The sequence below is a fragment of the Lichenostomus cassidix genome, chromosome 5 (genome assembly GCF_008360975.1).
Source record: "Lichenostomus cassidix isolate B80296 chromosome 5, HeHo_3.0, whole genome shotgun sequence".
Lineage (NCBI taxonomy): Eukaryota > Metazoa > Chordata > Aves > Passeriformes > Meliphagidae > Lichenostomus > Lichenostomus cassidix.
The window spans coordinates 23141446-23157198 of NC_139486.1; the positions used below are offsets into that span (position 1 = coordinate 23141446).

The following is a 15753-nucleotide window of genomic DNA, read 5'->3' on the forward strand; positions in this document are numbered from 1 at the left end:
CACCAGATGGCTGCAGGTGCCTGTCCCTGTGAACACAGGTGCTGTCCCAGATGCTCTCCTTGCTGTGAGGACAAGAACTCGGAGACCAAGCCAGCCCCACTTCTTGGACTGGTTGAACATCTTCTCCATCCCTCCCCTGCCTTGGAGATGCTTCTCACTCAGCCAGGAGCTCAAAGCAGCTCTATCTGAGGTGGTTTTTTGGATTCGGTTTCTTTTCACAGCAGAGGAAAACAGTCATCTTCCAGCGTGGGCTTCTTTTGTAACTTCCACATGAAGGTGAGCAGCTCCTATGGGCCTTTCTCTTCAGAAGCAGCTAAGGACAGGGTGGATGGAGCCTGTGCCAAGGGTGGGGGTGGTCTTTGAATCCTGCCTCCTTCTGGGATGCAGCCAGGAAGAAAGCTGCTGAGGAAAAAAGCACCAGTGCCTCAGAACAGATCTGAGCAATCAATACATCTGAGTTGTCGCTGCTCTGCTCCCACTGCTCACCCCTTGGCAAGTGCTGTGGTGTGCCAAAACAGGGCCACTGGCTACAAATATGGACTGGGAAGTGGTGATGGGGGATGCTGGGGTGGAGCCACACTGGATCTCACTCCTCATCCCACAGGGATGAGGTGAAAGGATGGAGAAGGGGAAATATACTAGTGTGGTTTGCGGGGGCTCAAGACCCCTGTGGGACTCTGTCCCCAGCCAAAGGCATCCACTAGGATGGTGGTCCTCCTACACACCCCCCCCAGCCAACCTGCCCCTCCTTGGGGTCAGCCCCAAGGTGGGTCATGTGGAAACTACCAGAGCAGGATGTGGGGTGTCCTTACTGCTGCAGTCCCAGCATCTTCAGTCCCTGAGAGGACAAAGCCCCTTGCAGAGGCAAAGCTACCACCTGCTCTTCTGAGCAGCACCCACCAGTGGTGCATTGCAACCATGCTGGTGGAGCAGAAATGCCTTGATTTTGCCCCTGTCTCTCCTCTGGAGGATGGTGAGAAAAGAGACACAGGGAAATAAAAGCAGAGCAAGTCCTTTGGCTCACTTAATAGCATAATCAGCATTTCCCCTTCACAGTAATCCAGTAAGGAAATAGCTGATTATCTGAGAGAGGGAAAATTTTTATTTCTGTCAAAAAAAAACCCTTTAAAAATCATTTATCGGTGCATCTCTTCACCTAGGTTACCTTTTTCCTCTTTGCTTACCAAAAATACCCTGCAGTGGAGAGAGCACAGGGAGGCATAGCCTGTGGCAACGCTGTCTCTCCTGGGGCTGGCGGGAGAGGATTTTTGCAGAGAGAAGCCAATTAAGAACCATCACTCAGGCAGGCTGGGAAATCAGGAGCTTCATTACCTCCTGATCACCACACATGCACGCACCAGCTCACTCTTCCACAGCCTCCGGTAGCAACACGTGCCAGCCACATGTGGGTCCCCACAGGACAAGAGGACAAGTGGTGCCAAGAGTGGACAGAGCCCTGTCCACATGTGACCCACAGCCACATGTGGGTCCCCACAGGACAAGAGGACAAGTGGTGCCAAGAGTGGACAGAGCTCTGTCCCTGACCATGCTGTTTCCATGGTCACTGGTGAGCCACAGGGCTTGCTGTGATACCGCTGGAGGGCTTGGTCAGTGAGGATGACACAGGAGGGTGTTGGCACCACCCTCCACTGCTCATCTATCCCTTGTAGTGCCAAGGGACTGTATCCCAATACAGCCCCCTCTCTACTGTTCCACTCCTTGTCCTGGTTGTGTCCAGGCACAGAGACATTTGGGGACCATATCTGCAGGTATGCTGCTCCTCTGAGCTGACCTTAGTTTTGCTCTAGTTGATGTCTGGGCTGGATCTCAGACAAAAGGAAGGCCATTGCAGATGGACCACAAGTGCCCTTTAGTAGGAGTATCTTAAAGATGCAATTTAAATATTCTCACTAATGATATTTCAGAAGCTTTGGAGACTCAAGACTAATGTGTCAGAAGCACCCAATTTAGGAGTTTCTAGGCCAGACAGGGCCTGTGTCACCCCACCCAAAATGGGCAGGATCTCCCTTCAGGCCAAGCTCCCCTGAGCAGATAAACTGGTGCTGCCCCTCCAGCCATGCAAGAGAGCAGGATGGGATAGGGGCAGCAGTGGAAGAGCCTCACTTTTACCCCCACCTTGCCCCACTTTTGCCCGTTTCTGCTCAGGAGCTTTTCTGGCTGTAGGGCTGCACTCAACTTGCTCCCATCCTCTGAAAGCTTCCCAGCAGAAACACCCCCTGCTCTGCAATGGCTCCCTCTTTGCTTTTGGAGACACAATGCTTAACCAGTTTTTTAATCCTTTCAGTATCTGGTGTCTTCATTTTTAAATAAATCTTGTTGCTTAATCAAAATGTCAGGGAGGATCAATCCCAGTGCCTCACAGAAGTCAGAGTGCAGAGCACTGCCTTCTCCTGGCACGGGGGGTTTCTTCTCCCAGCTCGATGGGCAAGGGGTCCTTCCTGCCACCCAGGCAGGCTCCCTGCCCAGATTCACACAATTACAGAAGTGCCACGAAGACATTACTTTATTTTCAAGCACCTGAGTTCAGCAGGAGGTGTCCATCCTGCCACAGCTCTCCTACCTTTCCCAGCACTGCAGTTACTGAGGTGATGGAAAAGGGATGGGGAAAGCAGTAAAGGAAGATGTCAGGAGAAGAGAAAGGAAATGCAAGTAAATGCAGTATCTGCTGAAATGTCATCCTCAAAGCATTATATCAAAGGCTAGGCACAGACAACAAACTGTTCACAGTATTAGGCTAGAAAACAGGAAGTTTTCCTTCCTAAAGTGCTTTCATATCTGAGTACTTTCTCAAAAACAGTATTTTTCACATGTTGACTGTACTAAAATAACATTACACATCAGCTTACTTGTTTTCTAGAAGAGGAAGGGCGTGGAACACTGCATCTGGACCTTGGGCAAACTGCTGGGACGGAACTACACCAACAGTTGTCAGGTGGGGGCTGGTCCAAGAAAGCTAAGACAGATATTAATGGGTTGTGGGTATTTTACAAGATCAGTTGGGCTGGAGGGCAAAATCCTTGGGGATCTATACGAGAACTGATTTCCCATATTTTCACTAGCATGCTGACATGGGAAAGAGGGGTGCCTTAGTGTCATTTGCTAATGAGACAAATTAGGAGGGTTTTGAAATACAGAAACTGGGTACCTTGGAGGCAGGAGTGGTGGAGATGGGATGAAATGCAGGGAAATGCAATGAGGGGCTGCCAGCAGGAATTGCTGCAGGCAGGGAGGTCCTCAGCTGGCAGCAGCCAGGGAAAGGCCTGAGCCATTGCCCCAGCACAAAAATGGCAGATCTGATGTTTGGGCAATTGGCTCAGCAAAAAAGTATTCGTGAAGCATAATGGCAGGGCAATGATGGGCCACAGCTGGACTCCAGAAGACATTTTCAGCCACAGCACATGAGGTGAATTTTAATGGAAAGGAGGCAGAGCAGGTGGTAGAAGAACAGGGAACAGGACCTGGCAGTGGCTGGTGTCACCTGCTGGGACAGAGGCAGATGGTTCCCCACAAATATGCCTGGGGCACAGGAAGAAAGATTCTGTTTGAACAACTGAATTGGCTTGGCAGCACTAGTTGCTTGTAGTCTGGACCTACGGAGGGAACTATTGCAGGGGACTGATAAAAAATATCCCTTTTTTCCTCCCCATATATATATTCTTAATAATTAATTGCTGCTGTGCTTGTCAGCCCATGAGCAGTTTTGAATGGTGGCTCTGGCTTCTCTATCTTCCTGCTGCTGCTACTTCTCCACTCTGATCCCAGCAAAGCACAGGAGCTATCCTGTGAAATGCAACCCTTTCACCACCTTGATGTGCTTTTAAGAACAACACTATTGCGCTTTGCACCAAGCCAGCTGCCTGTGCAAAATCTGGAGGCAAAGCCAGGCTTGAGCTAACACATATCCACTAAGTGCCCCAAAGCTTTGCTTGGGCATAGTCAACTATTCCCACAGCACTTGGGCAGGCTCTGCTGCGCTGCACTGCCCACCTTCCACACCCCTCCCACGGATGCAAATGAGATGCCTTAGTGGCAGAGCAGAGCCCTAAATTACAGGTAAGTGAAAGGGTGCTCCCCATGTGCTTTGCAGCCCCCCAGCCTCTGTTTTTCAGTCATCTTTTAATTTTCATCTTTTCTGAGGTCAGTATTTATAAATACCTGTCTGTGAGGGAGTTTAGGTGGCACCTGAGCTAAACCTTACTGCCCACATGCAAAGGGAGAGATTCACCATCCTGTGCCTGACAGTAATGTGGAGCAGCAGAGGCTGCCTCAAACTCATCTCCCACCACCAGCTCAGTGTGAGAGCAACATGACAGTTACAAATCAAGTGCTACAATTTCCCCCCCATTTAAGCTCTGCTTAGCCATAAATGACACCAATAACTAACAAGCATCCACCATTTAGGTGGTGCCAACTGGCAGTGACCCAACATGGACCACTGCCACCGAGGCATAGGGAGGGGATGAGTATTATTTTTCCACCATGCCTCACCCAGGCATCCAGCTAAGGGCAGAAAAACCATCACACCAGATCTCTTCACCAGGGCTTCTAAAAATTGTCTTGCAAGGGGTTGGAGCCCAAGGTCAGTAAGTACCCAGAAGAGATTCATCCTGCAACTGCCCAGGTGTGATGCATGCAACCTTCCCAGTTCAAGGAGAATTGGGTGATGTGAAGCAGAAGCCATTCCTTCACCCTGCAGAGCACTGGGTCATACCACAAAGGCTCCACCAGACCCTCCTAATGCCCACCTGCCCCCAGCAGCAGCTGACCAACACCCACTGTGCTGTGCCATACTGATGGATAGCCCAGCCCTGCTGTCAGGCTCAGTCTGCCCCAGCCTCAGGGCCACCCAAATAGGGCCCATGTTGGCACCCACTGTCAGAAAACCCACTCTCTCTGCTGCTTCTCTTGGCTTAGACCACAAAGGGAACACTCTGGGGGATTTTGCATCCATTTTCACAGCTGCTGCTGCAATCACCACCACTGCTGAAAGCAGCTATCTCCAGCCTCCAGCAGTTTGGAGACATAGTTAATCTTTCTGGAATAATTACCAGCTCACTCCCTTAGAGGAGTTCATGGATGAGTCCTCCCTGGCAGCTAATTACTTCAATTACTTCCTGACACAGAGCCCAGGGCTCTCTGCACCAGCACACAGCACTGCTTGGCAACTCCCTGCCCCTTATGTGCCTCCCTTCCCAGGGCACCCAGTGCCCCAGAACCCCTCCTCTGAGACCACAGGGAGCACACCAGAGTAGATGGGTGGTGGGGAGATCTCACCATCACCAAGGACAAGGAGCTAAATGGTTTCTTAAGAGATACCCCAGATGCTGGTTCAACATGGCTGCCCAACCACAGGACAACCCTGAGCACCCCTTTCTCCTGCAGGCTGCTGAAGAAAGCTCAGCAGAACTTTCTAGCATAAGGCCCCTCTGTCTAGGAGGCTCACAGGGAGTGAAGCCAGACTACGTCAGGAACAGGACTGGGCTGCAGCAGCCAACGAGAGGTTCCAGACACCTTAAGAAAAAACAAGTTATTTGCGAGCAAGCTTGAAAGGGGGGGGGTGGGGGGAGGAGGGGATGGACTGGGGACAGACACACCACATGTGTTATGGCATCTCCTCTTAACATGGTCACCAAAGCTCCTACTGCCCTGTCAAAGGCCTCAGGATAAGACAAAACTCAGTCCTGCTGACCCAGCCTCAGGAGCTGACCTTGTAAATGCAGAGCTTGCGAGGCTCTCCCACCACATTTGTAGGTTGCTCTGACTTCTGACAGCTTCCTGGGAAACCAAGAACAGGTACTGCAGTTGTCACCACAACCCTCAGTGCTACCAGTCAGCCCCAGACGTCCCACAGCTTAGACCTGCACAGCCATGATGACAGACACCACAGGAGAACTCACACACTAAGGGGCTTTTTGGACTCAGGCAGAGACCTCCTCAGCCTTATGCCTCAAGATGCTCACAGGACAGATGCAAACAGCTGGTTTCAGCCTCTCAGTACAGCACCACCACTTCAGGGCAGGGCAACCAACACCTCAGATATTGCCTCTGCATCCCTGCTGTCAACACAGGGCTGTGCCCACTGCATTATCTCCGACCTTGCATCTGATGTGGAAAGCAAGCCCGGGCCCCTTACCAGGGAGAGCACAGCTCCAGCCAAGCCTCCAGAGAGGCAGCACACAGTCCCCACAAGGAACCAGGAAAGGACCTTCTCAGGAGCAGGGACTGAGGTGTGCACAGGCTCTCTCTGCCCACAATACAGTTTTGGAGAGCAGAGAGAGAGAGGAAAGCCTTGCTGAGAAATCATGCAGCAAGAGTGAGAAACCGCACAGGACTAGGAGTGGAAGAATCTTTATTGCTTTGGTTTCTTACAAGTGAGATATACACATCCATGTTGCTTGCTGGACAGCATAGGGGATACAGGAACACTGGGTACACAACTTTCAGTCTCTCTGCATTTTCCTAGACATCAGGGAAGAGAGACTTTAGAAAAGTAAGGCAGCTGCCAGCTGAGAGGGTAAAGGTTTGTGTGAAAGGTTATTGCTACAAGACCTGTAAGGCCAGGGACAGTTTCTCCAGAGCCTGCAAAAGACACTGACTCCCAGCTTACCATTCCAGCATAAAGATTACAGTGAGGACACAAAGAAGTCCCCTCATCTACCAGCCTCTGCTCCATCTAGGAAAGATCAGGGCAGTTAGAGGCATGTATTAAAAGCCAGAGCTTCACTGACCCCAAGTGAAGCTTTTATTCCCCTCAGCTGGGAAGAACCCAGACAAAAGATGCTTCTTACATAAAGCTGAGCACTCTCCAAACCTCTCCTCACCTACAGCTGAGCCAGTACTGCTCTGCTCACTGAGGAGATGCTGGGCACCTCCATACTAATGCTGCACATCCACATTACTTATTCAAGCAACTGCCTGGGGCAGAGAGACTTTCACATGCCCCATCTCATGAGGCCCAGCAGCACCCCATGACACTGGCACAGTACTGCCTCCCTTGCTCATACTCTGAGCACAAAGAGAGGAAAATTACCTGGCCCCTCTCCTTTGGGGCACTCAATGCCTTCTCCTTCCACTCCTCCAGCCTCTGGGGATAGCCACTGTGAGGATGCTCCCATACCTGATTGAACCACACAGAAAAGAAACCCAGAGACTGGGAAAAAAAAAACCAAACCAGAACAAAAATTAGTGAGGCCCCAACCTGGGCACCCCACCGGAGAGCCAAAGGGCACATCAGCAGAGGAGCTTTGACCAAGACAGCTGGCAACAGGCACTCAGGCATCCACCAAAGTCAGCCCATCATGCAGGGCACGCTTCCACATGTAATAGGTGGAACGGGCTGTGAGTGGGAAGCGGGCACTGAACTCTTTGTAGGTCGGAAAGGTCTTCGACTCAAAGCGCTGCTGGAGGAACAGCTTGGCCTGTGCCTTGAACTGAGCAGTGGCAATCACATCCATCACAAACATCCGGCTGTTGGCTCTCTCTGACATGGCATAGCCCGAAATGGTGGTGCTGCACGGCATGGCAGACACTGGCTTATCTATGTGCTTGGTGGCTACCTCCAAATGGCACTGCGGTTTGAGGCCTGGCTCCACTCTTGGAGGTGCCAGGGAAGCCACACGGTTCAATGGCTGGCTGGAGCTGCTCCAGGGCAGGCGATGCTGCCAAATGGCCTGGCCACTACCCTTCCAAAACCAGTAAGCTGTGGAGGAGAGAGATGGGTAGCGCAGGCGGTACTTGCAGAACGGCAGCTGCCATTGCTGGACCTGCCTCCTGGCCACATCTCGCAGCTGCTTTCTCCAGCACAGAGAAGGCTGGAGCTGCAGGAGACTCCTGGGTGCTGGCCGGTCTCCATTCCGTCTTTTCCTAACAGGCACACTGTTTGGCTTCAACTGCAGGAATGGCTTTCCTATAGCTAGAGTTTTCTGGTTATCCAAGGGTGACTGGGGGTGTTTGAAGTTGGGGTTCTCCTTGATTGCTTTTCTTCGCCAATTATAGTAAGTTGACCTGGAGATGCCAGGGAAGCTGCGTTTGAAGCACCTGTAAGGCACCAGAGTGTTCATGGAAATGCATTTCTCCAGGTAGGATTTGGCTCCTTGCATAAAGATTCCTGCTTGAATGGGGTCTAGGGAAGGACTTGAGGATCTTAAGCTCCCCTGTGGATCCACTGGCTCATTCACATCAGCCTTTTTTGGGACAACCCTGTGAAGCTCCTGCAACCTGTGGGGCTCAGACAGAGCAGATGCATTGCCATTGACCATGCTCTGCATCTCATGTTTCCAGGCATAGTATGTGGATCGGGAGATTTCTGGAAACATTTGTCGGAAGTGCTGGAGGGGGATTATATTGCCCTCCTGAAAGCAGGACTGGAGGAAGTGTTTAGCTGCAAACCTGGCAGCCGCTTTCTGCCGGTGTTCACGAGACTGGCGCTTCCAGCGGTAGAAGGTGCTCTTGGTAATGCTGTACCGGTCACGCAGGTTGGAGTAGGTCAACTGGGGGTCACTGTTCAGCAGCTCAAGGGTCTTCATGGGCTGGACAGGAGGCTCTGGTGAAGGTATTGTGGGTTCCAGCTCCTCCAGGCCAACCACAGCCACGAAGTACTGCGCTTTGAAGACCTGCCGGGAGAGCTGCTGCCCTGACCACATGATGTGTAGTGTGGAGGTTCGTGGGCCACACTTCCTGGGCCGGATGAGCCGGTTGAAATAGGGTCGGATCTTCAAGTTGCTCATGGGATAGATGGAGTAGATGTTACACTGCAGTACTGAGGCAAGAGCATAGACATGCCACATGTTGGCAAAGGTACCGGGAAAACAGGTAGCTTTGATATCAGCATCAAAGATGGCTTCCAGGATAGCCATGGGGAGGCTGGTCATCTCTGGGGTCTCCTCAGTGCAGAGGGAGTAGCGGGCAGCCTGCAGCATCACTTTGGAATCAATCATGCCATTCAAGTAGTATTGCTTGTGCAGCAGCATCTCCACCACCGTACGCACCTGCAGCTCCAGGCTGAGGCTAGGGTTGCCCCAGAGCAGCACACTGGCAGCCTCAAAGAGGCGGTTTCCTTCACCTTTGCAAACAAGAGGCAGCATGTTACTTGGGGCATCCTCAGGATAGAGGCTCCTGGCTACTCGGTCAACCTCCAGCTCCTCTTGGAACTGACTCCCACAATAGCCAGGCAGGGAGAAAGATGACAGGGTCCTCTCTGCCTCCAGCGCAGCACTGGTGAGGCCCTCCAGGCCAAAGCATTCAGTGGCTTCCTGTAGTTCCTGCAGCACCGACTGCACCAGCTGGTGCCTCTGGATCATCCTGAAGGATGGCAAAAAGAAAGAAGTCAGTGGAGATGAAGATAGTGCACACTCCGGACTGCCAGCGGCCTGACCTCCAGGTCCAGCTCCTGCCCAAAGGACCGGGTGGGGGAAAAAGGTAGAGGAAAGGCCACCACACACATTCCAAGGACAAAGGAGGAAACCTTGGCCCTCACCACGCAGACCTAGGAGCGGGACATGGGCTCAGCTTGCTCACCAGTGACCTCCTGTGGGCAGCACACAAGCACACAGCCTCCACATGTCTAACGGTGGGAAGCCAGGTCACCTCCCACCACTGAACGCCTGGCTTTGAGCCTGGCATCACCCCTACACCCACCTCTCCCACTCGTAGTTCCACCATTTCAATTTTACTAGCCTCCTACCAGCACCCAGAGAGAAGGGTTCTTCTCAAAGGGAAAAAGCTTGTCATCTCTGCAGAAAGGGACCTGTGACTGAACCACACTGCGTGGGGACATGGACACACCTGGCTCAAGCTGTTCAAGCTCAACAGAAGCACCAAGGAGCTTGCCCTCTCCCTCGGAGCAGGGCATTGCAGCTGCACCCATTGAATGCACCAAAAACTGTCACAGAACCTGGGATGAAAGTGACAGAGCCAGCTCAAGCCACAGCTAGTGCTGCATGAGCCGACACTAGATGTCACTTGCTGCTCAGCAGACACACACCCCCCCCAGCCAGGGAGACGGCACAAAAGGAGGGCTTCTCCTAGACAAGCTACCAGGCAGGAGGCAACCCAGAAGTATAGGCAGAGTGGGTATTTCAGACGCTGTAAGGAGAGCTCCTCCCTACCTGAGCTGGTCCCAGTCCTGTCCTTTGCATATCAATTCCCACTCATAAAATGCAGAGTCAAACCTGCATTGCACTGGTTGTCCAGCTTTCAGATACCTACGTGGCTCTGTCCCCACCACTCCAGGGGCTTTCATGATGGCTGCCACAGCTCTTAGCCCTAGCTTCATCAGTACAGCCCTCTTCAGCATCCTTTCGCTGCCAGCCAGCTCAGGCCCCTTCCCAGCCAGCCTACTCTCTCCCCCTTGGACCAGTTTTCTCCCAGGGACCACAACACTTTGCTCAAATAAGAAGCCAAATCTTCTCCATTTTCTCCTAAGTGTCATTCTCATATCACGCCTAATATGTACAACATCACTTTGCAGCCTACTCAATTCACATCCAAGCCAGAGCCCACTTTCTCTCAGCACTTCACAGGTATCACTATACACTCACAGCTCTGTGGGGACATGAGGAAGAGCAGAGGCAGGAAAAGCAGCAGCTCTACAGTAAAGCAGACGTCCTGCCTGAACTCTCCCAGTTTTCAGCCCTGCTGCAAATATGGTTATTATTGCTGTAGCATCTGTGGTCCCTAGCCACGACCAAACTGCAAATTATATGAGGTGCGACAGAATCAAATGGACATGAAAAAGCTCTTCATCACAAGGAGCCTCTGTGCTGCTGCTACCCACTGCCTTTAATCAGATCACAAGTAGTCACCTATCGAATCCCTTCCCCTGCTCCAAGCTCCTCCAAGATCTCCTGCATGTCAGAAGCCAGAAGGTTCTTACAGCTGTTCCCACAGCTGTAGGGCATCAGTTATTAGAGAAAAACACGAGAGAGTGCACACAGCTGTGAAGCAGGGAAGATAAACTAGTCCTAAAATCCTGGTCTGATAAAATATGGAGTTGTCACTTCAGGTCACATCTGCATTGTTTTCCTAAAAGTTTGTGGAAATTTTCAGTAGCTTATAAAAATTTTGACTAAGCCTTTGTTGAGTGACATGTGCTTGAGGAGCTGAAGTAAAAACATCCCTCAGGACAACTATAGGGCTGACAGAGCCCAAGTCCTCCCTCACTGTGGTCTGTCAAACACTTCAGGGGCCAGCCACCTCCCCCTGCAGCAGCCACCACCTCCCCTTTCAGCAGCCAAGGCCTGCTGAGCACTGTCCCCTCAGAAGTGCCAGGAAAGGCAAGATAGACTTTTTTCACCCTGGAGAAAGTGAGGACATAGTTGACATAAGCTAGAGAGCATCAGCAACAACCCTGATACTTCTGTCCTAGTGAGCATTTCCCACCCCCTTATAGACTGGGAGAGATACAGAGAAGGAGAGCTGGAGGCATAGTTTAATGGCCATTAATCTTTTCCTTCAGCAATAAATCCATAGCTTCAATGTCACTGTCAGCTCCTGCTGCCCAGAGCAATCCTAAGGCAAAACCCACAGCTGAATCAGCAGCAGGGAGCTCCCGGGGCAGGTGGAGAGGGGTTTGGGTAAATCAGAAGCAGAAGTCAGACAAGCTGTGGGGCTTGGTTCATTGCGAGATCAAACCCAGAGGCTCTCAACACAGAGGACCTGATGCAAAGGGAACACTTCTCCCTGCACACCCCTAGGGAAGCATGCTGAAGACGACAAATGTTCGCTAAACCACCTCGGCACCAAGAAGTAACGAAGGGAGCTTTCCGCAGCTGATAAAGGTGGTTTTACCTAACCTAGCCACTTTGCATTGTAACAGATAAGGAAACATTTGCAAGTCACGTTCCCTCACCTAAACTGATGGGCTGGTGGCATCCAGTAGTGCAAGTTCCCCCAGCCAGTCCCAAAAATGCTCCCACCAGCAGGAATCCAGGAGACTTCAGCCCCAGCTGCCCAGGACCATTGGTACCTCACAGGAGCAGGGGTGCCGATGCACCCCAGTCCACCTAGGTTAAGTGGCTTACTTCCCAGTCCCAGCTGCAGGTTCAGGCCACCCCAGTCCTAAAGGCTCTCATTCGAGAGAAGAATATTTAAACCACCGTGACCGTACAGCAGCACAGAAGTGGAGTCTCCAGGAGCTGTCTAGGCTAGAAATATCACCAGAGGAGCTCCAGGGGTGAGCAGCGAAGGCAACAAGGAGGCGGCTCCATCTGCGAAGACCCACATGTCCCCCGAAGCTCACGAACGGGGACATCGCTCATCGGGAGAGGGAAAAGCCTCAGACCCACCTTAACCTAGGCCGAAGCGCTGCAGCCAAGCCCGGCTTCGTCCGCCCCTCGGGGGGGAGCACTGACCGCTCGGGTGCGGGCGCGTCTGACAGACACCCCCAGCCCCACGCACCCGCGGCTGCTCACGCCTGTCCCGAAGGCGGCGGAGGTGGCTCTGTGCGGCTGCCCCGCGACCGGGACAGCCCCGCACCCCGGGTGAGAGGACGGGCGGTCGCTCCCCACGCCAGGAGACAAAGGGACGCACAGCCCCGGGGCGGGGGAGAGGCCGCCGGTGTCCGGGTAGCTGCCGAGCGGAGACCGAGGGCAGAACGGGACTGGACGCTCGCCCGCCCGGGGAAGGTGCCGCCACAGCGAGACAGCCCGCGGGTTTGGAAGGGATGGTGAGCAGCCGCAGCCCCGACGGCGCCCAGCACGGCTCCGCACTCACCTGACTCCACGGGTCAAGTCACGCCCCGCCCGCGTCCTGGGCCGCCCCGCACCTTTAAGGGCGGCGGCAGGAAGCGGCGCGGAGCCGCGGCCGCCCCGGTGCCAAGCCCCGCAGTGACCCCCGGGAGCGGGCGGCCGCGTGCGGCGCCGGGCCGGGCCGACCCGGGCCGGGCCGCCCCTCCCCTCCCCGCCGGCCCCCGCCCTCCCCTCCCCCGCCAGGAAGCGGGCCATCCCCGCGGCCCCGGCCCAGATGAAAGCGGAGCGGGCCGGGGGTCACTTCCAAAGCTAAAGTGATAATGGCCATTGTCCCGCCGCCGCCGCACTTAAAGGGCCCGCCGCCTCCGGCCGCCCTGCCCCGCTGCGCCCGGAGCGCCCGGGCACCCCGCGCCCCAAAGCATCCTCTTGCCCCTCACCCTGCCCGGGCTTGCAGTCCTGTGGCGAGTGGTGGAGCCCACTGGGGCCACGGGGTGGGAGCTGGGCGCCTGCGTGGGGCACACGGGGGATCAGGCAGGTCCCAAGTGAATGGCACTGCAGCCCAAGGGTTGGCACAGCCTGTATGTGTGTCTGCTCCCTCTCCCCACTCGCTCCTGATGAGGCCACAGTCCTTTTGTCCTGCTAAGAGATACTTTTCCCTCTCCCCTTCCCAAGTGGTGCCTTTTCCCCAGCAAGGCCAAGCTGGTGGGACCCCCCGGGCTCCTAAGGCAGATGAAGCTCAGCTGTGCAGCCCTTCAAAACCTTCTTGTTTGTCTCTGGAAGGCACCCAAATGACAGAAATCTTTTCTCTGTCCTCAGCTCTGGGCAGCTTCCTGGACATCCTTACATCTGCCTGCTGATGCCTGGTGGAGCTGTCTTCCTCCCCACTATCTCTGCCCTGCTGCCTCCTCAGCCTAATCTCGGGGGCGAGGTGCCCCTCCTTAACTCCCACTCTCACAATGGGTTCATCCTGTCCCTTGGGCATCACGTGAGGCTGTGCAAACAGAATGAGCATCAGGCACCTCGTTCCAGCATTGCTAAAATGTCAACACCAGCTCCACCCCATGGCCTCTTCACATGTCCAGAACTCTGGAGCTTCCACCAGAACCTGTCTCATCTCAGTCTACACCTCCTCAAAACAGGAACCCAAGGAGTCCATCTGCTCTTCGATGTGAGGCCTGGGTGCATTTTAATGACAGGGGTCATAGTTTGATGAAAAGGGAAGAGCTGGGATCTCTGCTAACTGGTCTCAGTGCTTCGTGTTCCTTGTGTATGTGCAGGCAATATCTTGTTTCCTCTCCCTCTCCCCAGACTATCCCTGGGGACCAGCCTGAAACCTGCCACAATCCTCCCAAATCCAGTGAGGAGCACAAAGTAACTCCTGATGCAGAGACATCAAGGGCTTCTTGCCCTGCATGCCACTGCACTTGAGGGACCTCACTGTGGCACTCACTTCTGCTGCAGCATATGGCAACGAGAGAGCTGGAGGGCTCATGGAGACACCATGAACAGGATTCTCGTGCAATTCAGGAAGAAACTAAACACAGATATTTCAAACAGGGTAAATATATGTGCCCAGCTCTCTTTTGTGCTGCCTTCCCTTCCTGGACACCTTAGGTCCAGGGGCAAGCATTGCCGTACAAATCAAGGCATACCTTCACTGCCCAGAAGCACACACCCCCGAGCATTTTTCCCCACTTCTCTTGTCTCACATTTGAACCCAGGAGGAAAGGGGGAGGCCAGGCAAGGAGGGTTTGACAGGAGGAAAGGGCTCCTTGGAAGCTGCAGACTGGCTGCTTGAGAGTCCTCCCAGCCTCAGTTAGGAGTCACCACCCTACATGACACTGAACCCCGGCCTTCAGGGCTCACAGGGGTCACTCTCACTGGACACAGAGAAGCTACTGTGCAAGGAAGAGAGATCTAAACTCTTAACTATTCCCTGGTGAGCTTTTTCCCCTTCGGACAATCTTTGTATCTCCAAAGCCAGCTCCACTCTCGCTATCAACCTGTCCAATCCTGGCTCTTTTCCCCTCCAGCAGGCTGGTGTTCATATCCGCAGCTGCTGAGCTTCCCTTCTCATCCTTCATCCTTTTAACTTCTTTGGTTGCAAATGCAAAGCGGTGCTCACAGGGCAGTGAGACACTGGTAAATGCCGGAGTCAGCAGGGTCAGTGATTAACATAGGAGCTGGAAAACACACAAAGAGACAGCTTGGGCAGTTCTGTTATGCAGATGACTGCACACACCCGCTTCCAGCTTATAAACAAGTAGTTAGCATTTTTCTGTTCCTTGGAGGAGTTCAGTGGGGGACCACAGTGCCTCCTGCTTTGGTGTAGGATGCTTCAGCATTACAACCACAGAGACCTTTGCAGTTTAGCTATGGCTGCCAGGAGCTTTTCTGTCTGTTGTGTTTTAACCTGCCTGCTTATAGCCCATTCTCTCCCAGACAAGGCTCAGAGAAAAGGTGCAGAGATGTCCAGCTGTGGGGGGTCTCCAGGCACCAGATTACCAGACGTGCTGTAAGGCAGATTTTACTGCTCCAAGTTTGGGCAGTCTTCTCCCAGGTCAAGAGCAAACTCTTTGTTCAGCAGATAGAATTCTTGTTGGCTTGAACATCATGAGAAAGGATGTCTCAAGGACTTGGTGCTGAGTTCTTGTATAATAAGATAGGGCTTGCTCTGGTTCTGTCACTGGAATGTGACTATCTTGACAGTGTCATACATGGGGACAACATTAAACACTCAGTTATCCACCCCACCAGGAAAGCTCCCCAGTCCCACCTAGGAGACTTCCAGGAGTGGAGGGAGTCAGAGCACCCTACCTACTGCAGGGCTGTCCATGGGTGGGACCAGACAAGACTATTCAGATAGGATGGGATATGACTGAAAACCTGGGCTGCCGAATGCCATTTGGGGCAGGTCAGACTGTGGACCAGTTGCCAACAACACCTCTGGAGCCGGAAAAGGTTGACCCACACTACTCTATGATACATTTATGATCTATACATGAGCTAAATTGAATGTCCATCCCCTTAATGTCCATTAATGAAT

General features: G+C 53.3%; 1 protein-coding gene across 3 annotated transcripts; it reads right to left on the reverse strand.

The window, feature by feature from the left end:
- Positions 1–3673: 3673 nt before the first annotated feature.
- Positions 3674–12870, reverse strand: VRTN (vertebrae development associated). Of its 3 annotated transcripts, none has more exons than XM_085061794.1 (2): positions 12733–12870; positions 3674–9321 (listed from the first exon to the last, which is right to left on the reverse strand). In XM_085061794.1, the coding sequence occupies exon 2, from the start codon at positions 9318–9320 to the stop codon at positions 7293–7295; it is 2028 nt and encodes a 675-aa protein (XP_084917920.1). In that variant the 5' UTR covers position 9321; positions 12733–12870; the 3' UTR covers positions 3674–7292. The 3 variants fall into 3 exon arrangements, with proteins under 3 accessions (XP_084917920.1, XP_084917921.1, XP_084917919.1); XM_085061795.1 differs by lacking the exon at positions 12733–12870 and adding an exon at positions 12306–12695; XM_085061793.1 differs by lacking the exon at positions 12733–12870 and adding an exon at positions 11870–12282.
- Between the last annotated feature and the right edge of the window lie 2883 nt (positions 12871–15753).

Coding starts and splice junctions, on each gene's coding strand:
- VRTN (XM_085061793.1), bottom strand. CDS start 11,892: ATGCCACCAGCCCATCAGTTTAG. Junction 9,322..11,869: donor CCACCAGCCCATCAGTTTAG/GTGAGGGAACGT, acceptor GCCATCCTTCAG/GATGATCCAGAGGCACCAGC.